The sequence below is a fragment of the Procambarus clarkii genome, chromosome 63, assembly GCF_040958095.1.
Source record: "Procambarus clarkii isolate CNS0578487 chromosome 63, FALCON_Pclarkii_2.0, whole genome shotgun sequence".
In the NCBI taxonomy this organism is placed as follows: domain Eukaryota; kingdom Metazoa; phylum Arthropoda; class Malacostraca; order Decapoda; family Cambaridae; genus Procambarus; species Procambarus clarkii.
Window position 1 is genome coordinate 15,669,634 of NC_091212.1, and position 25,970 is coordinate 15,695,603.

Here is a 25,970-nt window from a genome sequence, read left to right on the forward strand (position 1 = left end):
CCAGAAAATGGTTTCTTTACATTCAACACTGGTTTTGTAAAGACAAGAGAACTTTGAATGAAATGATAACTGATAAGTGAAAGCCTTATTGTTGTTTGATAATGCCCTTGTATACAGTAAGGTTAGTTCACTTAAGTCATTAAAAGTATAATTTTCTGCATGGTTCTTACAACAAATACCACATCACTACTGCAGCCTATGGAGCCAGGGAGATATTTGTGTGGCAAAAAAAAAAGAAAAAAAAAAAAAGGGCACAGAAAAGGTCACACAAACAAGCTTTCCTGTGCAAATTTTATTATAGAACAGCTTAGTAAAACATTTCTAAAATATAGATGCATTTTTTGTATAATAATTACTACTAAAAGAGCAAGACTAGCAAAAATTGGAAAAATAAATATAAGTTGTTTAGTCAAGTTCATTTACTATGCACCCCATACCCATTCTGGGAATGGAAGTGGACCCCATACCCATCCTGTAGTTGGAAGTGAACCACACTCACCCTGTGAGTGAAAGTGGAAAGGTTAAAGAGGCACATAGTGGATTTAGGAACTGAACCCCAATTTCTATTAACTAGGCAAATTACAGCACTGATAAGCTAGTTACACAATTTAACATATAAATATATCAACAATATTTTTCCAGTTTATCAAACTATCATCACTGTGACCTCAAGAGACCATAACATAAGAGGTAGAGATTGTTAGCTGAGCCAGATAAATAATACAGGCATATAAATTTGCTTATTATGCATGGGTATTAGTTTACACAACTCTAATTTCACCACATCCCCATCCAGAATCTGAATTTTTCTAACAAATAAAATTCGCAAGAAGATTTGGTGGGCAGATTTGATCTGTTCTTCTGAAGAAGTGATTAGATGGAGGTCTGAAATTTGGAGGGACCACTAGAAGTTTAAATTTTGAGCATACTGTACATATTATTATTTGTTTAAAGTGAAATATAACTTACAGTATTAGTGTTACAACTGCTGGACATATTAGTGTGTTACAACTACTAACAAAAACAATATTAGAGATTTACAGCTGCTGGGCATAGTAACTATTATCCAGATACTTAAATGACACAGCCTTTGCTGTGAGTTGGTCAGTTTCCTAACAAGCCTTACATGTCAACAATCTCAAAACAAGTAACAGAAACAAGAGAATAAAAACTTAAGTAGAGTACTATAGTTTTTACAAAGGCTTAATTATTATTTAGCCATTTCAGTGATGCAAGCTTATTTGTAAACAATGCACTGAATACAACAGCTCTATACTGTATAATGATAAATGGTCCCAAGAAATAGGAATGCAATATTAGAATACAAAAAGCTACAAACAATAATATTGTGCTTGTATTAATCATGACAATTAATTGCAATTAAATCATGCCTCTTTTTCAATTCTATCTAACTGGCATTTTATTTCAAGTAGACGTTTATATTCCTTAGAGACAGCTCTCAGTTTCAGTTGAGAAGTAGCACACTGGGCAATCAACTGAATGGCAGTCTTGAAATCCTGTTGTGCATGTTTTAAAGTCTGAGGTGGCAATACTGAAAACCAGCGAATAGGATCACGGTTTATGGTTTTCACTTTAATTTTGTCATCACTTTCCTTCAAGTCACCTTCAGATATTTCTTCAACTTTCTGTTTTCCTTCAACATTGCTAACTCTTTTTCTGATTCCTTTATTTTTATCATCAAAATGATCAAGGCTGCCTAAAGAAATGGTTTTGTCTATCACACCATCCTCAACTACAACCAGAGGATCCAAAAATTTGGCATCAACAGTGTGATACATTATGTCACCAGACTGCTGCTCCAGGACCACCGGGGTGCTAACTACACCAGCAAGGGATTGGACGTCACTTTCATTTGTCGGTAGCTGTAGCGGACTGACAGCATTGGAGCCAAGTGTGTAGCGTGTCTTTCCTAAATGAAAGAAACCACTTCTCATATTTTCTTCCAACCTCATATTATTCTAAAAAAAAAGAAAAAAGAATTAAACTATAGAAAAATATAATTGCATGTACATTTAATTATTATTTTATGTAATATTATAATCACATTAGTGTTAAAAAAATGAGGTGCCCAGTGGTATGAATTATGGCTTTCTGAGGGGTTACCTTCTTATTCCTTACTTAGGATCCTGACTTGATAGACTAAGGTTGTGTGTTGGGTGCACTCGTGAGGCACCTACCTCACTGTTGTGAGATGTCCAACCTCACTGTTGTGAGATGTCCATCTCACTGTTGTGAGATGTCCACCTCACTGTTGTGAGATGTCCACCTCACTGTTGTGAGATGCCCACCCCACTGTTGTGAGATGCCCACCTTACTGTTGTGAGATGCCCACCCCACTGTTGTGAGATGCCCACCCCACTGTTGTGAGATGCCCACCTCACTGTTGTGAGATGCCCACCTCACTGTTGTGAGATGCACACCTTACCTGTTGTGAGATGCCCACCTTACCTGTTGTGAGATGCCCACCTTACTGTTATGAGATGTCCACCTCACTGTTATGAGATGCCCACCTCACTGTTGAGAGATGCCCATCTCACTACAGTGAGATGCCCACCTCACAACAGTGAGGTAGGTGCCTCACAAGTGCACCCGACACACAACCTTAGTCTGTCAAGTCAGGATCCTCTCTGTCCTTGGGGATCCAGGGACACTACCCTCAGAAAATGCCTAAGAGAAACTTTACACACACACAAGAGGCATAATCATTTTCTAATACACAATTCAACATATTTATAAACACTGACAAATAAAACAAAAATTAACAAAGTACAGTACCACGATGGTCTTTGGGCACCATACCAGTTTATTTGTACAAGTATGGTGAATAAAACAGGTAGATATTTATATATAATGTGTGTATATAGCATAATAACACCACACAGTATTTCTGGAGGAGAAATATTAGTGCGTCTGGCCTTGAGGGCGGCAGCCATCAGCTGACTGTGTGAGGTCCTACATCTTTGTGCCTTTACTCACCATACAAGCTTAGATGTACAGTTATGGTGAACAAAACATGTAAATTTTTATATATAACATCTGTATATAAGATATATAGTGTAATAACACCACACAGTATTGTTGGAGGAGAAATATTAGTGCGTCTGGCCTTGAGGGCGGCAGCCATCACCTGACTGTGTGAGGTCTTACGTCTTTGTGCCTTTACTCACCATACAAGCTTAGATGTACAGTTATGGTGAACAAAACATGTAAATACTTATATATAATGTCTGTATATAGTGAATTATAGAAAAAACAGTATTGTGGGAGGAGAATGTGGGTGAGTCAGATGACTGGAGGGAGGGTGGGAGTGGCTGGCTGGTACACGGCGGTCACTCCTCATTACTTTTTGACTCATAATAGCTACTTAGTGGTTCGTTATAGTGAACAAAACATGTAGATACTTCTATATAACCTGTGCTTATAGTGTAATAACCGACAAAGTATTTGTTCACTGATTGATGAACATAATTGAATCAACAATATGCACACCATATTTTTGAGTACAGCAATGATTCACTCATTTTATTATATAAATATATCAAACTACACACTATTGAATAATATTACAGCAAAAAAACTATGAAAAATCAATCAGAGACATTGAAATAATTAGGTAATTATCTCTTTATGGCAACTCCGGCCTGACAGCTGGCAAGCAACAGACCGCCTGGGACGCATGCTGAGTCAGCACCTATAATTTGCCAGACTTCCCCGCTCTATAGCGAGCAATATATGCCACTTACGATTTTTTTATTATTTTTCCCATGTTCAGTGAACACAAATTAACAGGTTAGGAAGAAAAAATAATTTTTTTTTTTTTTCAAAATGACATGCGCCTGTGGGGATGACAAGATATTAACCCTCAAACCGCGCATATCATATATAAATGATATCGGTGACAAAACCGAAACCGCGCACATCATTTATATATGATTTCGTGTCTAGCGCTATAATTTAAACTCCCCGCCTGGGATAGGGGCAGCTATAGTACAGCCACGACCGATAGTTGCCAGATGCCACCTAGAAAAAAAATCCAGGCCAACATTCTTGGGTGTTACAGCGTCAGTATTGAGCAAGCCACCAAGGCTGGCGCACGCAGCACGAGCTCACAGCACTGCTGTTCAGCTTGTGACCACAGCATCGCCTACAAATACCATAATATATATGATACTGCTATTATTTAGCAGTGATAGTATTACTGAAGCCCCCTGACTGTGATAAAACTGACCAGGATTCTGATAATAGCAGGATTGTGGTGATATTTAGCGCTGTGCTCCATGGAGGGAGGAGTAAGGCTGTGGGAGGGAGGGTTGTGGCGTCGTTTTCTGACTGTGTGTGGCCACCATTTATTGACTGCACTCACCATACCAGCTTAGTGGTTCGATATGGTGAACACAAATGTAGATACTTATATATAACGTGTGTATAGTGTGTGATAACAGCGAGAGGAGTAGGTTGGGAGCCGCCATTTTGGTGAGGGAAGAGCGTCGTCTGCACGTCTTGGCATGGTGTTTACTGATGGCCACTATGGTCTTTGGGCACCATACCAGCTTATTTGTTCAGGTATGGTGAATAAAACAGGTAGATACTTATATATAATATGTGTATATAGCGTAATAACACTACAAACAATATTGTTGAAGGACAAATATTAGTGCGTCTGGCCTTGAGGGCGGCCGCCGATCAGCTGACTGTGTGAGTAGCTACGTCTTTGTGGCCTTTACTCACCATACAAGCTTAGATGTACAGTTATGGTGAACAAAACATGTAAATACGTATATATAACGTCTGTGTATAGTGAATAAATACAGAAAGAGTATTGTAGGAGGTGAATGAGGGTGAGTGAGGTGGTGTTGAGGGAGGGAGTGGCAGTGAGTGGCTCGCTGGTGTTTGGCAGTCACTCCTCGTTGCTTTTTGACTCACAAGACCAACTTAGTAGTTCGTTATGGTGTACAAAACATGCAAATACTTATATATAACCTGTGTATATAGTGTAACAACAGCAAAACTATTTGTTTATCGTTTTATGAACATAATAATTGAATCACTAATATGCACACCATAATTTTGAGTACAGCGATGGTTCACACATTTTATAATATAAATATACCACAATTCACTGTATGGAATAATATTACTGCAAAAAAACTAAGAGAAAATCAATCAGACATTGAAATAATTAGGTAATAATATATTTGTGGCAACTGCCGTCTGACAGCTCGGGCGGAGTAGACCTCATCTGGCGAAGGCTCTGCCAACGCCCCTTTTTTGCCACACTTCCCTACCCTATTGCGGCTAAAATATGCCACCTACGATTTTTTTGTTATTTTTTCAGTGATCAGGGAACAAAAATGAACACTTCTATAAGACGAAAGAATTTTTTGGAATTTTTTTTGTTGTTGCGCCTGTGGGTGTGAATTCCATTTGGGCCCCTAGCGGTTTGAGGGTTAAACCCCGAGCATGTTAAGGGTTAAGGACCTGTCTAAAATACTATTAGTATAAGTGGCTTTGTAAGAATTTAACACTTTCCTGGATTTTCGACTTGGAATTACGGGCGTTTTCCCTAACCGCTTGTCGGATCACGACGTAAATTTACGGTGCGGTTTAAAATATTTGTAAAAAATCCAGTTTAAATCCGATTTACTTGGGGTTTGTTTCAAACTCCGCGCCATGAAATTCCTGTTCTCTCGGGTAGGCCGCAAGTCACGTCGGCCTACTGGGTCACGTGACAGGCCCATTGTTTTGTTGTCACGTGGAGCAATCGGATCTCTCTCCCCTCGGCCTCCCCTCGGCTCTCCCCTCGCCCAACCTACACAATGCAGACACAAAGAAAGTTCAGAAAAGAAAACGAGTTCGCAGGGCAGATGGAACAGGAAGACTACAGCAGGTTGTGGTGAACAAACCACAGGCAATTGTTGACTACAATAAGTTCATGAAGGGTGTTGACCACTTTGATCAAATGGTAAAGTATTACCATTTCGCCAGGAAATGTCACAAGTGGACCAAGAAAATAACATTTTATTTCTTGCAAATGGCATTGCAAAATGCTTATGCATTGTACAAGGCCAACACAGATGATCGAAGGAAACTAACTATGCTCTAGTTCCATGAAGTTGCTATTTGGTCTTTATTGAAATTTGACAAGGCAGAGTGGCCTGCAACAACTACACCATCTCCACATCTAGTTCATGCTCCAGACATAAATCATGACACTGGTCCTGCGTATCCTGCTGCTGACCCGTCAACACCTGGCCCGTCGGGTGTAAGGCGCCCTCTCTTCACGTCTACACCTAGTGCTGAAGCTGAATCTGATGAAGATAATTCATATTCCACATTAGTGTTTGAAAACAATAGTGAGAGCGACGATTCAGACAGTAGTTTATTGCCAACCCAGAGACAACAGCGACATGTTGTTATAGCAGAGACTCGCCTGAACTATAAATTGAAACATGAGCTGGTAAAAATCCCCAAACGTCGCAGGTGTGAAGTGTGTTCAAAGTCGGGTATCAGGAAGGAAACTGGTATAGCGTGCAAGACATGCGATGTTCCACTTTGCGTCATACCTTGTTACACCACTTATCACAGGAAAAGGGTGTATTGGGTGGACATGAAATAACCACCTACATCAGCTTCACTCCACCTAGGAACATCTGTTGAGCAACTTCAGGAATCAGTACCTGAAGGAGGTGGAGTGGAGATAAAATGCTCAACTTATTTTACTACAATCGTCTTTGCTTTGGTAAGTACACATAATTGTCTTAGATTGTTTCAGTATTGTAGTCTATTTTCTTAGGAATATTTTGATACCTAAATGAGAACTGTAGCACGAAAACTAAAGTATACACGAAACAAGAGAAACTTTTTTTGTGGGTGTTGCGGGTGTGAGTTGGAGTGTCAAGAGCGGGTTCCGGTTGTGCGTTTTCCGTCATCTCTACAGCTGTGAATTCCAAGGAATTGTATTTGATATGCATATGTCTGTGTAGGGAATTTTATTCCGAACACTATACAAAAAAAACCAGCGTTGAATGTAATGAAACGCCATTTTCTGGGTGAGTCCCAGAGGCTCCCCGGAGCTATCCCAGGCTGATATGCTAATGTCAGACTTTGGCATCAGTCATGTGTATGGAGTTCTTAGGCCTACCGGGGACCACGGCCAGAACCGGGCCCCCTCAGAGAGGCAAGGGGAGCAATGGCCTATAGAAGCCCCCGTGTAGTTGGAAGCATTCTATGTCTGCCATCGACCGGAACAGGCACCCAGAAAGGTAAGCGCCCCAAAACAAACCCCTATTCTGGTTAAAATTGCTACCTAAAACCGAACTAGTGGATAGAACTCCCCAACCGAAAACAAGCAAACTAGTGTGACGTCACACACTGCCGCGCCGCTGTCTGCGCAGCTCCCCCCTCCCCAGGAGGGGGAAGGGGGAGCCCCAGACCCCCCGCGCCGGCTACCCACACCTCAGTTCTTGAGGCTGGATGTCAAAAACGCGAAAAACCGCCGACCGGAGGGAGGGAGAGATGTCGGGGAGCCTCCGGGACTCACCCAGAAAATGGCGTTTCATTACATTCAACGCTGGTTTTCTGGGGGGAGCCCCGTCGGCTCCCCGGAGCTAACTACCCACAGACAGAAAAAGAGGGACTTACCCGGGAGGCAGTCGTCGCTCACCCCTCAACTCGAAGCCGAGACAACTGGCTGCAACCGCCGACCCAAAGCAACACAGGCCCGACGAGGCCCAGGGACATTCACAAGGTAACGAGCAGCCAGGACCCTGTTCGACCGCCAAAATCCCCGCGCCTGAATATCAGACCAAGACATATTCCCAAAGACGGCAGCAAGAGCCGCGAACTTACGAACGTCCTGGGCACGGGGATAGACCGCAGGCTGGCTGGACCTAATAACCCTGCGGACGACCTGAGAGACCCGAACCCGCGAACAGCGAAGAAGGGAAACCGGATCAACCCACAGCGTGTCCCCGGACACAGAAGCTGTGGCGCGCAAATAACGGCGAAGCGCCGCAACCGGACACAAAACATGATGCACCCCCGGCCTGACCAACCAAGCATCAACCACCCATGGACCCCTCCGGAACGCAGCAGTCTCATTCTTCGCCAGAAAAGAAGGAGACGGCTGCAAACGAACAAAACTATCACCACGACCAAAAGAGCAGAAACCCCTGCGCCGGAGGAGAGCATGAAGCTCCCCTACCCGACCCCCAGAGGCCAAAGCCAACAAGAAAAGTGCCTTGGAAAAACAATCCTGGACCGAAGGGGCCACAACGAAACGAGGAGATGAAAGGAAAGCGAGCACTCTGTCCAAAGACCAGGACGGCTCAGGCGACGCAGGCCGGAGGTGAAACAATGCACGAGACAGCTTGCGAAACGGTGCAGACGTAACATCGATACCGAAAGCAAGCTGAAGCGGCTCCGCCAGCGCCGCACGATACGAAGCGACAGTGTTAGGCATAAGATGACGGTCCTGAAACAACCACGAGAGGAAGGACAAGACCACCCGAACAGACAAGGAGCTAAGACGACGAAGACGCAAAAAGAAACGGAAGGACCGCCAGGAAACTTCATACTGCCGCCGAGAAGAAGCCCTCAGGTGGGACACCAACAAGGAGGCCACCTGATCACCATAGAGATGATGATAGACTCGAGTCAAAAAAACCATACGCGAAGACTCGAGGAGAAGATCGAACCAGCTACGTGACGTACCGGCCCGATCTGCTGAAAGAGGCGGAGCCGCGGGAAAACCCTCGGGTTCGGACACCGAGCAACCAGCGCCTGAAACCAAGGCTGGGCCGGCCACCAAGGGGCCAGAAGGACAACTCTCCCCCGGTAAGTCTCTAAGCGAGTCAGGACCTGGAGCAACAGCCGAACCGGGGGAAAGAGGTACAGGAACCCCCACCTCGACCAGTCGAGCCGAAAGGCATCGACCCCGACGGCCTCGCAATCGGGGAAGGGCGCCGTATAAACTGGAAGACGCCGCAACCACGCCGACGCGAAGAGGTCCACCTCGGGGCGCCCGAACGTCTGGCAAAGCCAACGGAAGGACTCGTCGTCGACCGTCCACTCCGTGGAGAGGGGAACGAAGCGAGACAGGGCGTCGGCCAAGACGTTGGACACGCCCCGTACGTGAACCGCCAGGAGAGCCAAACCCCGAGAACTCAGCAGACGAGTCACCCGAAGCGACCAACCCCAAAGAGACAAGGACCGCATCGAACCCCCGCGGTTCAGGCAATGAACCACCGGAGAGCAGTCCGAATGGAGCCGAATCGTCGATCCGCGGGCCACCCGACCACACTCAAAGCACAGTGCAGTAGCGACACCGGAGCCAGAGCACACGACCATCGCCTATAGCATCAGCCTCAAGAACTGAGGTGTGGGTAGCCGGCGCGGGGGTCTGGGGCTCCCCGTTCCCCCTCCTGGGGAGGGGGGAGCTGCGCAGACAGCGGCGCGGCAGTGTGTGACGTCACACTAGTTTGCTTGTTTTCGGTTGGGGAGTTCTATCCACTAGTTCGGTTTTAGGTAGCAATTTTAACCAGAATAGGGGTTTGTTTTGGGGCGCTTACCTTTCTGGGTGCCTGTTCCGGTCGATGGCAGACATAGAATGCTTCCAACTACACGGGGGCTTCTATAGGCCATTGCTCCCCTTGCCTCTCTGAGGGGGCCCGGTTCTGGCCGTGGTCCCCGGTAGGCCTAAGAACTCCATACACATGACTGATGCCAAAGTCTGACATTAGCATATCAGCCTGGGATAGCTCCGGGGAGCCGACGGGGCTCCCCCCAGAAAAAACGGTGTGAAACAAGTATAAACTTGAAAAACATGAGCAAAGTAAAAACTTTTGACGCTCACGGGTACAAACACGCGTAAGATTTTATTCCCCGCAAATTTATTTGATGCTGTGTTGGCCAACTCTACCCATGTTCTTATAGAACTTTCTATTGCGAACACATTGCTATAAAAATGAAATACGTAGCTCCAGAAATAATGTCAGGACAGTGAAATAAGTATAAACATTCAAAGCACTGCATCCCAACAGTGTCGTCCCTGCTGAAATCACGGCTAACGCTTCGCCCAGTTCCCACACTCGTGCGGGTCACCCGATACCATAATTAGACATTGATAGGCATATGTCTGGGTGGGGAATTTTATTGCGAGTTCAGTGATATCAAAATGAGCGCTGTAGGATGACTGTGAGGCTGGCAACAAACGAAAGAGTATGAACATTTACTTCCTGTTTGGGTGTCACGGCGAGTCATCTTCGTGTTTATTTACTTCGTGGTGGGATACCAAATGCTTCGGTGACATTTTATGCATATGATCTTGTAGAGAATTTTATTGCCAACGCATTGATACCAAAATGAAAAACGTAGCTTGAGAATTGAGGTTAGGAGCGTGAAAAGATTATAAACTTTTTTGTGTTTACGCTTGAGCGTCCAGAACGCCGCGCGCACAACCCGCTTGGTTTTCCAGCTAGTGCTGCGCGCACTAAAGTGTTAAGTATACCTGTGTTATGTACTGTACTTACTTCAAACCCAATGTACTTACTTCTTGTGTCTTATATATATATATATTATATATATATATATATATATATATATATATATATATATATATATATATATATATATATATATATATATATACACAGTGGTACCTCGCATAACGATTGCCCCAAAAGACGAATATTTTGGGTAACGAACGGCCCGATCGGCGTCAAATCGTCCCGTATGACGAACGCTGGTTTGAGTAACGTCAACACAACATGGTGGGGTCGCGCTGCTGTTTGCACATTCTTAGACGCCTCCGACGATGCACATAAATTATGTAGTTCTTGTTTAAAGATGCTAATGATGCTGGGATATAAAAGGGTGACTGCTGAGATGTTGCAAAGCATTGACGTTTTTGTAGGAAAAAAGAAATGAAATATCTGATATACAACAAATGTCAAAAAAGTTCGTTCGGTGTTCGGCAGGTAGGCTGCTCCATTATAACAATCTTTCTTTGTTTCAAATGTGTTCCATTTGTTTTTTATTTGTCATTTACGTCTCAATAATGGAGAAGCCTACCTTACATACACTGAATAAACCATTATGATATTTTCCTTTCTTCAAATGTGTTCAATATTTATTTTTCATTTGTCTTATAGCAAAAGGTTCGTTCGGTGGTCGGCAGGTAGGCTGCTCCATGTTTCTTACATACAAAAAAACGTAAATAATAAAAAAAATGAAGAATTTTGAAAACCAGTACAAATGTCAAAAAGGTTCGTTCGGTGGTCTACAGGTCGACTGCTCCATGTTTCTTAAAAAAAAAAAAAAAAAAAAAATAAATAAAAGAACTGTTGAAACAATTTGAAAAATGGACAAATGTCATAAAGGTTCGTTCAGTGTTTGTCGGGTAGGCTGCTCCATTATTGAGACGTAAGTGATAAATACAAAACAAATGGAACACATTTGAAACAAAGAAAGATTGTCATAATGGAGCAGCCTACCCAACAAACACTGAACGAACCTTTTGCTATAACGAATATGAAAGACAAGGGCTGCTGGCTGGGTTAGTAGTGCGTGAGCAACCATTTGTAGCACACATGCCTCTGGCTCTCAAACACCTGTCCCACACGGTGTTGAAAGACTGTACTCAGTCAGTGCAATTCAGACCCTATTGTTTGAAGAACATAAGGGTCATAACATTGGTGAAGCTAGGCGCAATAAGGGCTTAACACAACGGTCGGATGCCTGTGATACAGCACCTATGAGGATGATACAGCGAGCGTATCCAGGTGTAGCTCTGAGCCCCACCCTTGCCATCTCTAATGTATATAGATGATACATAGATGAATCGTTTTCTGCGTTCAGTGATGATGCATCTGATACAAGTAGCATAGATGAACAGTGTTAGCGGCTTCCATGGTGGTGGTGTTCATTGATATTGTTAAGAATACCTGAATCTTTTCCTGACCGATGGACACTCTTTGAGGCTAGCTGAATCTCTTCCTGACTGATGGACACTCTTTGAGGCTAGCTGAATCTCTTCCTGTGTGGGACCTTACAAAGCGATCTTTTCAAGACTACCTTACAAATTGAGCTTTTCCTATAATCGTTTCAATACTACTTTATGCTTTACAAGCTTGGCTACATACCACCTACAAGTACTAAAGCCAAGAGTGCACGCGAGTGCATTATTTGCAAGCACACAGAACGATGAAACAGGAAACAAAAATCTATCTGTAGCTGGTGCAAGGAGAGCAAAGTCGCGCTGTGTACCATGGACTACTTCGTTGACTATTATGCACCTCCAAAGTACTGAGTGTGTAATACAGTGTGTTACTGTGTAAATAGTATGTGAAACTGTACATATTGTAATATTAGTGAATTTTTACCACGTAATATTGTGACAATAAACATTTATTGTGGACACATTACTGACACATGTATCACAGTTTCATGGAAAATTATGAACATTCTACTGTATACATATTGTAAAGGTCACAAATATGCATCATATACGATAAAAGAATCAAATAAAACCGCATTGGAAATGCATAGGAAAAATATTTGAAAATATATTTGTGGCAACATGCGGTGCTTGAATGGCCTGCGCGACCGTGTCTGGGAGCTTCACACACGGGCGACCAGCCCCTGATGACGTCACAGCGCACCTTGTCCACGCCCTCATAGCCAAAGTAAGTGGAATTTGGTAATTATTTTTACATAGACATGTTCAGGGACAGTAATTTATCATTTTACAAAGAAAAATTATATTTTGGGGAACATTTGATGTCATGCACACTAGGGAAATTTCACAATAAACACAGTGCATCACACTGGTTACATGGGGGACACTCGTTTTGTATGACGTCCGTTTCACATGACGAACATGGAACGGATTAAATTCGTTATGGGAGGTACCACTGTATATATATATATATATATATATATATATATATATATATATATATATATATATATATATATATATATATATATATATATATATATATATATATATACAGTACAACCTCGATTCAACGTACCCCGATTCAACGAATCTCCGGCTAGTTCGCACACTTTTCAGGCCGAATTTACTCGCCCGGTTCGACGAACAATGGTTCGCCGAAGCGAGGGATGTTCGGATTTGCTTTCGATGTCCAGACAGAGTTCACAGACTGGTGGAAAACTTTCCCATTCTATAACAGATTACAATTAATAATTCTCTCATATGACAAGTTGGATCACACAAGTGGATCACACAAGTGGACCACACAAGTGGATCACACAAGTGGACCACACATGTGGACCACAAGTGGTCCACAAGCTTACGATTTTGGGGACAGAGTTCACAGAGTGGTGGAAAACTTTCTCATTCTATCACAGATTACAATTAATAATTCCTTTATAAGAAGTTGGATCACACAAGTGAACCATATGAACCAAACACCAGCCAAAATGGTCCACACAAACACCAGCCAGTGATCCACACAAACACCAGCCAGTGATCCACACAAGTGAACAACTGAGTTTCCATGATTTTCGTTCACTGATTTGGGGCACACGTATCTTTGTACATTAATTTAAAGGATGAAGCGTGATTACCTAGCTACATGTGGTAAAATCTCCTTATAGACATTTTCTGTGATGAAACAAGATGAGTGAGGGTGGACAGATAAGACAATACTGTACTGTAAACCTCACTTTACAGTGAGGTTTCACTCACTTTCGTCTGTGTGTCGTCATAGTTCGGTGACCCATGACTTTTGAAAGTTTCATATTAATAAATAATTTCTAAAACCAGTGTTTTAATAGCTTTTTATTATCCTAATTAAACTAAACTAAATAAAACCGAAAATATGCTGTAACATGATAGACATCTGCTCTTTGAGAAATTACTGTATGTTATTGGAACAACTCTAGCGTGAGTGGACGGGTCTAATCCCTGTACACACACCATGCTTGTTTCATCCCCCCCCCCCTCCCCCCCCCCCCCTCCTCCCCCCCCCCTCTTATGATGATTCTTATGATGTCTTCGACTAAGAAGGAAAGTGAAAAGCCATGCAACCTCTGAAGAGACAACTAACACAACACCTATACCCCCTATTAGACTATTTTACAGGAACTTCTTTTCCACAGCTCATAAAACGGAGGAAAGGGTCCTGAAAGATATTGTTAATAGAAACGTTATCCCTACAGACAAAAAACAGAGGATACAACTGACGATTTACTATAAAACCAGAAAAACGGCCAGCCTACTCATGAGAAACTCTCCAGACACAAAACAGAACGCTTTAAAAGAGACTAACGTCGTCTATGCCTTCAAATGCCCACTTGGGGACTGTAAGCTCCAAAAAACCCAGTATATAGGCAAGACAACAACATCTCTTTCTAGGCGTTTAACGATGCATAAGCAACAGGGCTCCATTAAGGAACATATAATCTCTTCCCACAACCAAACCATCACCAGAGAAATCCTAGTAAACAACACAGAAATCATCGATAGATACAGCGATAGCAGGCGGCTTGACGTTTGCGAGGCACTACACATCAAGAAGTCAACACCAGCAATCAACAGCCAATTATTGCACAACTATATTCTACCCACCTCAAGACTCCGCTCCAATATAGAAGCATCAAGAAATATGGACCAATAGGCTTTCTACAAACACTTCTATTCAATATCCATTGTTTCGTGTTCTGTCTTGTGTTGATGAAATTAATACCCTATTAATACTCTTGTTCTGTCTTGTGTTGATGAAATTAATACCCTATTAATACCACATTTTGTTCTGTCTTGTGTTAATGCCACATCACCCCTTCCACCTCACTCAAATGTAGATATAAAATCGGAGATACGCAAGTTCTATTCAGTTGTGTATTTGTGAACTAAAGTCTTTGAAAATGTAATAAGTTTTACGAAACGCGCCCGTGTCGCGTCAGACTAGAAATAAAAATGAATTTTGGAAAATTGATTTTTGATTTACCTCCAACAGTGAAGCGTAATGTACGAAAGATTGAGAAAATTCGTGTTAGAATTATTAATCTTACTTTTTCGGTCATATTTAATAATATATGTCTACAGGAAAGACTGCCACCAAAATATACTAATATATATATATATATATATATATATATATATATATATATATATATATATATATATATATATATATGTCGTACCTAGTAGCCAGAACACACTTCTCGGCCTACTATGCAGGGCCTGATTTGCCTAATAGGCCGAGTGATTTTCTTTATTTTCAATAAATTGTTTCGAATTAGTTTATTTGAATTATTATTATTATATTATATTAAGAACATAAATCAGTGACTTAATTGTGTTAGTTTAGGTTAGGTTAAGATAGGTTAGGTAGGGTTGGTTAGGTTCGGTCATATATCTACGTTAGTTTTAACTCAAATTTAAAAAAGTTAACTCATACATAATGAAATGGATAGCTTTATCATTTCATAAGAAAAAAATATTGAAAAATATATAAATTCAGGAAAACTTGGCTTATTAGGCTAATTGGGACTTACATAGTTGGCCGAGTACGACGTTCTGGCTACTAGGTACAACATTATATATATATATATATATATATATATATATATATATATATATATATATATATATATATATATATATATATATATATATATATATATATATATATACATATATATATATATATATATATATATATATATATATATATATATATATATATATATATATATATATATATATATATATATATGTATATATATATATATATATATATGTATATATATATATATATATATATATATATATATATATATATATATGTCGTACCTAGTAGCCAGAACTCACTTCTATGCCTACTATGCAAGGACCGATTTGCCTATTAAGCCAAGTTTTCATGAATTAATATATTTCCTTTATTTTTTTTCTTATGAAATGATAAAGCTACCCATTTCGTTATGTATGAGGTCAATATTTTTTTATTGGAGTTAAAATTAACGTAGATATATGACCGAACCTAACCAACCCTACCTAACCTAACCTAACCTATCTTTATAGGTTAGGTTAGGTTAGGTAGCCGAAAAGGTTAGGTTAGGTTAGGTTAGGTAGGTTAGGTAGTCGAAAAACAATTAATTCATGAAAACTTGGCTTATTAGGCAAATCGGGCCTTGCATAGTAGTCATAGAAGTGCGTTCTGGCTACTAGGTACGACATATATATATATATATATATATATATATATATATATATATATATATATGTATATGTGTAATAAGTTCAAATGGTGCAAATGTAGGGACCCATAGCCTCAGAGAAGAAAATAAAGAGTACTCAGAGAAGACCTTTTGGATCCTCACTGAACACTTTGATATTTTCTTCTACCACCCCTATTCTTTTGTTAAGTGTGTATATTTATCTAACTTTATTTGAAAATGTCATTACACAAAAAAAGTTACAATATTGATTACATACATACTATATATATATATATATATATATATATATATATATATATATATATATATATATATATATATATATATATATATATATATGTATATATATATGTATATTATATATATATATGTCGTACCTAGTAGCCAGAACTCACTTTTCAGCCTACAATGCAAGGCCCGATTTGCCTAATAAGCCAAGTTTTCATGAATTAATATATTTTCTCTAATTTTTTTCTTATGAAATGATAAAGCAACCCATTTCATTATGTAAGAGGTCAAATTTTTTTATTGGAGTTAAAATTAACGTAGATATATGACGAAACCTAACCAACCCTACCTAACCTAACCTAACCTATCTCTATAGGTTAGGTTAGGTTAGGTAGCCTTAAAAGTTAGGTTAGGTTAGGTTAGGTTAGGTAGTCGAAAAGCAATTAATTCATGAAAACTTGGCTTATTAGGCAAATCGGGCCTTGCATAGTAGGCTCAGAAGTGAGTTCTGGCTACTAGGTACGACATATATATATATATATATATATATATATATATATATATATATATTATATATATATGTCGTACCTAGTAGCCAGAACTCACTTCTGAGCCTACTATGCAAGGCCCGATTTGCCTAATAAGCCAAGTTTTCCTGAATTAATATATTTTCTCTAATTTTTTTCTTATGAAATGATAAAACTACCCATTTCTTTATGTATGAGGTCAATTTTTTGTTATTGGAATTAATATTAACGTAGATATATGACCGAACCTAACCAACCCTACCTAACCTAACCTAACCTATCTCTATAGGTTAGGTTCGGTTAGGTAGCCGAAAAAGTTAGGTTAGGTTAGGTTAGGTAGGTTAGGTAGTCGAAAAACAATTATTTCATGAAAACTTGGCTTATTAGGCAAATCGGGCCTTGCATAGTAGGCTGAGAAGAGCGTTCTGGCTACTAGGTACGACATATATATATATATATATATATATATATATATATATATATATATATATATATATATATATATATATATATATATATATATATATATATATATATATATATATATATATATATATATATATATATATATATATATATGTCGTACCTAGTAGCCAGAACGCTCTTCTCAGCCTACTATGCAAGGCCCGATTTGCCTAATAAGCCAAGTTTTCATGAAATAATTGTTTTTCGACTACCTAACCTACCTAACCGAACCTAACCTATAGAGATAGGTTAGGTTAGGTTAGGTAGGGTTGGTTAGGTTCGGTCATATATCTACGTTAATATTAATTCCAATAACAAAAAATTGACCTCATACATAAAGAAATGGGTAGTTTTATCATTTCATAAGAAAAAAATTAGAGAAAATATATTAATTCAGGAAAACTTGGCTTATTAGGCAAATCGGGCCATGCATAGTAGGCTCAGAAGTGCGTTCTGGCTACTAGGTACGACATATATATATATATATATATATATATATATATATATATATATATATATATATATATATATATATATATATATATGTATATATATATAAAATATTATATATATATATAAAATATTATATATATGTGAGAAAGCTGCATGAACGCGCAATCATATATCACTAAGAACTCTTTGACCCGGCTGGGATTCGAACCCATGCCTTCCAGGATCACCCCTAAACACACATTGTTCATGACTTTTGTTAGGCCAAAGCTAGAATATGCAGCTGTTGTTTGGTGCCCATATCTTAAGAAGCACATCAACAAACTGGAAAAGGTGCAAAGACATGCTACTAAGTGGCTCCCAGAACTGAAGGGTAAGAGCTACGAGGAGAGGTTAGAAGCATTAAACATGCCAAAACTAGAAGACAGAAGAAAAAGAGGTGATATGATCACTACACACAAAATAGTAACAGGAATTGATAAAATCGACAGGGAAGATTTCCTGAGACCTGGCACTTCAAGAACAAGAGGTCATAGATTTAAACTAGCTAAACACAGATGCCGAAGAAATATAAGAAAATTCACCTTCGCAAATAGAGTGGTAGACGGTTGGAACAAGTTAAGTGAGAAGGTGGTGGAGGCCAAGACCGTCAGTAGTTTCAAAGCGTTATATGACAAAGAGTGCTGGGAAGACGGGACACCACGAGCGTAGCTCTCATCCTGTAACTACACTTAGGTAATTACAGTACCGTGACCACCGCACCAATGTTCGTCTCTCCCTCCCTTCCTCTCTCTCCATCCCTTCCTCCCTCCCTCGCTCCATCCCTCCCTCTCTCCATCCATCCCTCCCTCTCTCCATCCATCCCTCCCTCCCTCTCTCCATCCATCCCTCCCTCTCTCCCTCTCTCCATCCATCCCTCCCTGCCTCTCTCCATCCATCCCTCCCTCCCTCTCTCCATCCATCCCTCCCTCCCTCTCTCCATCCATCCCTCCCTCCCTCCCTCTCTCCATCCATCCCTCCCTCCCTCTCTCCATCCATCCCTCCCTCCCTCCCTCTCTCCAGCCCTCAGAGGCTGGAGAGAGGCGGGGTGGTAGTTGGGATTTGCGGGGCCAATCCTTCCTATAGCCCAATCCTTCCTGTAGCCCAATCCTTCCTGTAGCCCAATCCTGCCTCCATCCCCCCTCCCTCCCTCTCTCCATTCTTCCCTCCCTCTTTCCAGCCCTCCATCCCTCCTTCCTTCCCTCCCTTCCTCTCTCTCTCTCCATCCCTCCCTCCCTCCCTCCCTCGCTCTCTCTCCATCCCCCCCCCTGCCTCCCTCTCTCCATCCATGCCTCCCTCCCTCTCTCCATCCATCCCCTTTCTCCCTCCATCCATCCAGAATTGAAGAAACAAATCAAGTTAAAAAAAGTTAACTGGGTCAGAGTTAGGGTTATCACCGAGTCAGTCCCTTCACCACCACCGACACACCCCCCCCCCCCACCCATACAGCCCATACACACACACCCGCAAATCATCCATCCTTCCATCCCTCCCTCCATCCTTCCATCAATCCATCTCCAGCCTCTCCTTCCCTGCCTCCCTCCCAAGCTCTGCCTGCCTCCCTCCGTGCCTGTCTCCCTCCGTGCCTGCCTCCCTCTGTGCCTCTCCCTCACAAGCTCTGCCTGCCCGCCTCCCTTCCTGCCTACCTCCCTCCCAATCTCTGCCTCCCTCCCAAGCTCTGCCTGCCTGCCTGCCTCCCTCCCAATCTCTGCCTCCCTCCCAAGCTCTGCCTGCCTGCCTGCCTCCCTCCCTCCCTGCCTGCCTGGCTCCTTGCCTGTCTCCCTCCCTGCCTGCCTGCCTGCCTCCCTCCCTCCCTCCCTGCCTGCCTGCCTGCCTGCCTCCCTCCCTCCCTCCCTCCCTCCCTCCCTCCCTCCCTCCCTCCCTCCTTCCCTGCCTGCCTGCCTGCCTGCCTGCCTGCCTGCCTGCCTGCCTGCCTGTCTGCCTGCCTGCCTGCCTCCCTCCCTCCCTGCCCATCCACCCACCAGTCAGCCATCACTGACACAATGAGTGCATTTGTAGCCGACATGGTGCACGGATGTTCCTTGATCGAGCCGATATGTCCAACAAAGTCGCGGAATGAACACTCCAGCCTCTTGACAAATCAAAATATAGTGTTAAAATTAAATTGCAGTAATTTTAGTGTACAATAGTTTTCATAAACTTTATTGTAGTACTCAACATACAACAGAACTACTCAACACAGTGTTAGCGGCATAATACACTACAGTATGTATTTACTGTACAACATTCACAACTCCATGAGACTTCAAGATGGACTTGACTCCAACAATAAGGTAAATAACGAATGTAACAGTATTTGTTAGTAGAGTAATAATATATAGGTACATTATATAATATGATAATGCATTTTTATTGTCTACAAGAAAAATAAAGACACTGATGCAAACGCCTCCTGAAGGTCACCTCTTGCAACGAATCCAACGCTCCAACGAACTGGGGTCGGTCCCATATAGTACGTTGAATCAAGGTTGTAATATATATATATATATATATATATATATATATATATATATATATATATATATATATATATATATATATATATATATATATATATATATATTATATATATATATATATAATATATATATAAAAAAAAATATAAAAAAAAAAAAAAAAAATTATATATATATATATATATATATATATATATATATATATATATATATATATATATATATATATATATATATATATATATATAAGCTAAATATTTGGCTACTGCCTACCTAGTCATAATTTTTTAAATTGACACTTCATTGAAAATAATTACCTTAATGAGCTGGTCCATGAGCTCAAGTTGCTGAATTGAAAGTTGATCCAAGCCATCACACAGTGCCTCAGGGGAGAGCTGAATGCTAGACGACATTTTTCTTTACTGTAACCTATTGAAAGTAATATTTATATGAGTGACAATATGTCAAGGCATGGAACCTCTAGAAAAATACTATATGAAACATTATATTGAAAGACATGTCTCTAATAAAATTAAATAGCCTCAGGCATGCAAAGTCGAAGAACTTCATAAGTAAACTTCTTAACCCCTGGGTTGCTCTTGCAATTTTAGCCTGCAATGCACCCAGGCGCAATATAAAAAAAAAACAGGGTTGAATGTAATGAAACGCCATTTTCTGGGTGAGTCCCGGAGGCTTCCCGGAGCTATCCAGGCTGAATGGATATGTATAACTTTCTGGCATCAGTCAAATTGCTAGGAGTTCTTGCCTACCGGGGTCCACGAGCCAGAACCTGGCCCCCTTAGAGAGGCATGAGGAGCAAGGAGAGGGAGGAGCCTATAGAAACCCCCTTGTGATTGGGAGCATTCTATGTCTGCCATCGACCGGGACAGGCACTCAGAAAGGTAGGCGCCCCAAAACAAACCCCTATTCTGGTGAAATTATTGCTACCGAAAGCCGAACAAGTGGACAGAACTCCCCAAACAAAATTATCAAACTAGCATGACGTCATCACGTCGCCGCGCCACCGTCTGCGCAACCCCCCCCCCCTCTCCCCGAGAGGGGGAAGGGGGAGCCCCAGACCCTCCATGCCGGTGATCCAACTGGCAGTTCTTAGGCTGGATGTCAAAATACGCGAAAAACGCCGCCGACCGGAGGGAGGGAAGGATGCCGGGGAGCCTCCGGGACTCACCCAGAAAATAGCGTTTCATTACATTCAACGCTGGTTTTCTGGGGGGAGCCCCGTCGGCTCCCCGGAGCTACCTTACCAAAAGATAAGTAAAACAGGGAAGGAACCGGGAGGCGAATACCACACGTTCTAACTGAACAACCAAAGCCAGAGACAAAACAAAGACCAAGACGAGAAGAAAAAGACTACCCAGGCCAACGACCAGGACGGCCCCAAAACTCAAGAGCAGGCCAGAGGGGAACAACGCCCAGGACAGCAAGTGGAATGGAGCAGAAGGAACCGCAACACTGAACGCAAGCAGGAGCAGCTCTGCCAGCACCACCCAACATGAGGTGACAGGACAATCCCAGACAACGGTCCCAGAACAACCCCGAAGGGAAAACAAGCCAACCCTATCAAAGACCGAAGGACCCTTCGCAGTGATAGGAAAACCACACACCGCCCCCGAGACGAAACACGCAGGTGGGAGACCAATAACGAACCCACCTGTGCCGACACAAACGACGAGAAACGAACACCACAATCGAAAGCGCAAAACACGAATCTAAAAACAGCGACCCCACAACCCAAAGGAGCAACATAACCAGCTCCAGCAGGGAAGAATGATACACGCATCCCCGAGGCATCCAAGAGGAGAACTATCGAGGATGAGAACCGCAGGAAAGCAAACACACCCGGTCCGGAAAAGGAACAAAGAAAAACCGAAACCAGGACCGGAACCCAGCAAACCCGGTTCCAAGAAAAGGAACCAGGAAGGCAGGAGCGGCAGACTGAAAAGTCCACACTGCCCCCCCACAGACAGCGCAACCCGAAGCCTGCAGAAAACCACACAGAAATCGCAGGAACTCGGTACCAAAACGGAACACCGGAGAAGTCGAAAAGCAGGACGTGGAACATGAACAGAGGCCCACCGGAGCACCAAACAGGATAATCAAGAAGCAATGACCCAGATACACAAAAAAGTGTAGCATGGGGGAGGAAAAACGGAAATAGGTAAGGAAAACCACGAATATGGCCCAAGGAGCGGCCGGGAAGTAACGCACACGACCAACCACAAAAATGTGTAGAGGAGCGGTGTGTAGGGACCTTACACCTTACGGACAGCAGGGTGCAGTCAGGCACCGAAGATAGGCAAGGAAAGCGTCCAGACAGGGAAAAGACCCAGGGGTCGACAACGAAAACAAAAGCACCGAAACGCGGTGCAGAGCCCCACAGGACAACAAAGAACAAAAGATGGACAAAAAAGGCACTAAAGACACATGCAAGGTGACCAAACACCACACCAAAACACCCCAGTCAGGAGCCATCGACACAATCCCGCCAAGCGGGGAAGAGTAAACAAAGATGGAACAGTGAACAAGGGTGGCGGAGTAGAGAATTCCAATACTCGCTCCAAACGCATGAGCCTAACTAGAGAAGCAAAGCTCTACAAAGTACCAACGATGGAACTCAAACCGTTCCGTACGTCTAAGGAAAAGTCCTGCCAAACTGTGGAGAACTGTGAGGTGGCGCCCAAGCATATAACCAGCAGAGTAGCGAATAATAACTAGTCTACCTGCAAGTGTGGACTAGACTAGTGTGGTCTAGAACAGACATGTGAGACACTGTACCGACACTCAGTGCGCCCAAGCCGCACCATTGCCTGCCAAAATATCACCCGCAACTACTGTATACGCAACAAAAGATAAATAGTGCCGTAGTGTTTGTGTTTATTGACCAATCTCCACGAAACAATAGAAACTGGGATAGTGGCACACGCCACCCGAATCTGAAATTGCAGTAGAATCAACCCCCCTGGAGCATACCTGGAGAGTGTTTCAAGAGTTCTTCTACTCTTCACATCTTACACCCACCCACATCTTGCCCCCACCCACATCTTACACCCACCTACCCACATGTAGCACCCACTCACATCTTGCCCCCACCCACTCACATCTTATACACCCACCCACGTCTCACACCCACTCACATCTTGCCCCCACCCACATCTTATACACCCACCCACACTTTATACACCCACATTTAGCACCCACCCACATCTTGCCCCTAACCACAGCTTATGCCCAACCCACATCTTACACTTCCCATATCCTACAACCACCCACATCTTTCCCCCACCCACATCTTGCCCCCACCCACATCTTACACCCACCCCACATCTTGCCCCCACCCACATCTTACACCCACCCCACATCTTGCCCCCACCCACATCTTACACCCACCCCACATCTTGCCCCCACCCACATCTTACACCCACCCCACATCTTGCCCCCACCCACATCTTACACCCACCCCACATCTTGCCCCCACCCACATCCTGCCCCCACCCACATCTTACACCCACCCACATCTTGCCCCAACCCACATCTTACTCCCACCTACATCTTACACTCACCCACATCCTGCCCCCACCCACCCACATCTTACACCCACCCCACATCTTGCCCCCACCCACATCCTGCCCCCACCCACATCCTGCCCCCACCCACATCTTACACCCACCCACATCTTGCCCCAACCCACATCTTACTCCCACCTACATCTTACACTCACCCACATCTTGCCCCCACCCACATCTTACACTCACCCACATCTTGCCCCCACCCACATCTTACACCCACCCACATCCTGCCCCCACCCACATCTTACACCCACCCACATCTTGCCCCCACCCACATGAATAATAGCTATATCTTGTCACTGGGATATGGTTGGGCTACCCTACTTTAAGAACAAGTGCAACTTTCTCTGTAGAGTAGTGTGTGGGTGGAGGAGTGGGAGAGGTGTGTGGGTGGAGGAGTGGGAGAGGTGTATGAGTGCTGCAGGAAGGTTTACCTTGAGGATGAGTGCGGGAGGCTGGCGCTGAGCTGCGTCGCTTACTATACAGTTATTGTGTTTGTCCACGGGTAAACAGCTGATCAACGCTGCCGGGAAAAAGGTAAATTTCATTTAGTCACAATGTTCCGCACATCAATTCATATCATATTACTAAAATTATTGTACACAATAATTGAGAGTAAATATAGATAGAGCATGAGCTTTTATATTAGTTAAATTCTATAAAACTTCTTAGCAATCATTTTCAAATGAACCATACGGCTGGCAGCCATTTCCCACAGGGACAACGAGAGAGGTCTCAAGGATGTCTACCTGTTCCTTTAATTTAAATTTTGCCCCGAGGGGCGAGTATATTGGTCAGCGCCATTCATCCTGTGAGTGGACACACCGCCATAGCTGCATGTACAACACTCCTCAATAGGAAGAAAATCCGATCGGTTGTTCATCCTGTCTCTTGTACCCAGACAGAGCTGGGGACTTAATTGCTTAACTGTCTCAAGTGAACAGCTTCTCAAACAAGATTAACATTCGTCAACCCTTAAAATCTTATGTTATCTTGCGGGTGCAAAATGGGGGATCTTTTGATAACAGTATCTGACAAATGGTATTTTCCTAACTCAATGTGGGGTTTATTATTCTACTGTAACGGTTCTATTGTTACATAAAGTATGGTGACAATAAACACAAACACTAAGATAATATATATATTTGGTCGAATATACAGAAGTACGCAGGTGGTACTTTGGTGTGAGTTGAGCGCACTGAGCGTCGGTACAGTATCTCGGAAGTGTCTGCTCTAGACCACACTTGAAAGTAGACTAGTTAATATTTGCTATTCTGCTGCTTATATGCTCGGGCAACACCTCGCCTCATTCATCTCCAAAGGTTGACAGGAATATTAACAATGCATTTGGAGCGAATATATTATTGGGATAATCTATTCGCTACAGAACTCCCCCTCCCAGGGGATGAAAGGAAAAATACTTGATCAAGGAACCTAGCTGGTCGGTGAATTGTACGCCCTGCTCGCGTTGTATAACCCTCAAAGTTAACTTCCTCTTCTTCGCTGATGTCATAAAACTGGGATCGTAGGGTGGGAGGTCGCACTGGATCGTCCGTCGTCGTAGGATCAGGTGGTGGTGCAGCTGGTAACTGGGGATGTAGGGTTGGAGGTCGTACAGGATCGTTCGTAGGTGATGGTAACTGTGGTCGAAAAGTGAACGACAGATGTGTCTGGAGGGATGTCTGGGGCAGCATCACAGTGTGCTGGTTTAAGGCGATCGATGGAGATGTTTACCCGCTGTCCTCGGCGTTCAATGGTGAAGAACTTCGGTGTTTGAGATATATACAAGAGTTGTTACATTCTTGTACAGCCACTAGTACGCATAGCGTTTCGGGCAGGTCCCTGGAATACGATCCCCTGCCGCGAAGAATCGTTTTTTCATCCAAGTACACATTTTACTGTTGCGTTAAACAGAGGCTACAGTTAAGGAATTGCGCCCAGTAAATCCTCCCCGGCCAGGATACGAA

General features: G+C 42.7%; 1 protein-coding gene across 1 annotated transcript; it reads right to left on the reverse strand.

Moving 5' to 3' along the window:
- Window positions 1-277: 277 nt before the first annotated feature.
- Window positions 278-24,545, reverse strand: LOC123769490 (coiled-coil domain-containing protein 115). Its single transcript, XM_045760634.2, has 3 exons — window positions 24,438-24,545; window positions 20,734-20,845; window positions 278-1,979 (listed from the first exon to the last, which is right to left on the reverse strand). The coding sequence occupies exons 2-3, from the start codon at window positions 20,827-20,829 to the stop codon at window positions 1,386-1,388; spliced, it is 690 nt and encodes a 229-aa protein (XP_045616590.1). The 5' UTR covers window positions 20,830-20,845; window positions 24,438-24,545; the 3' UTR covers window positions 278-1,385.
- Window positions 24,546-25,970: the final 1,425 nt, after the last annotated feature.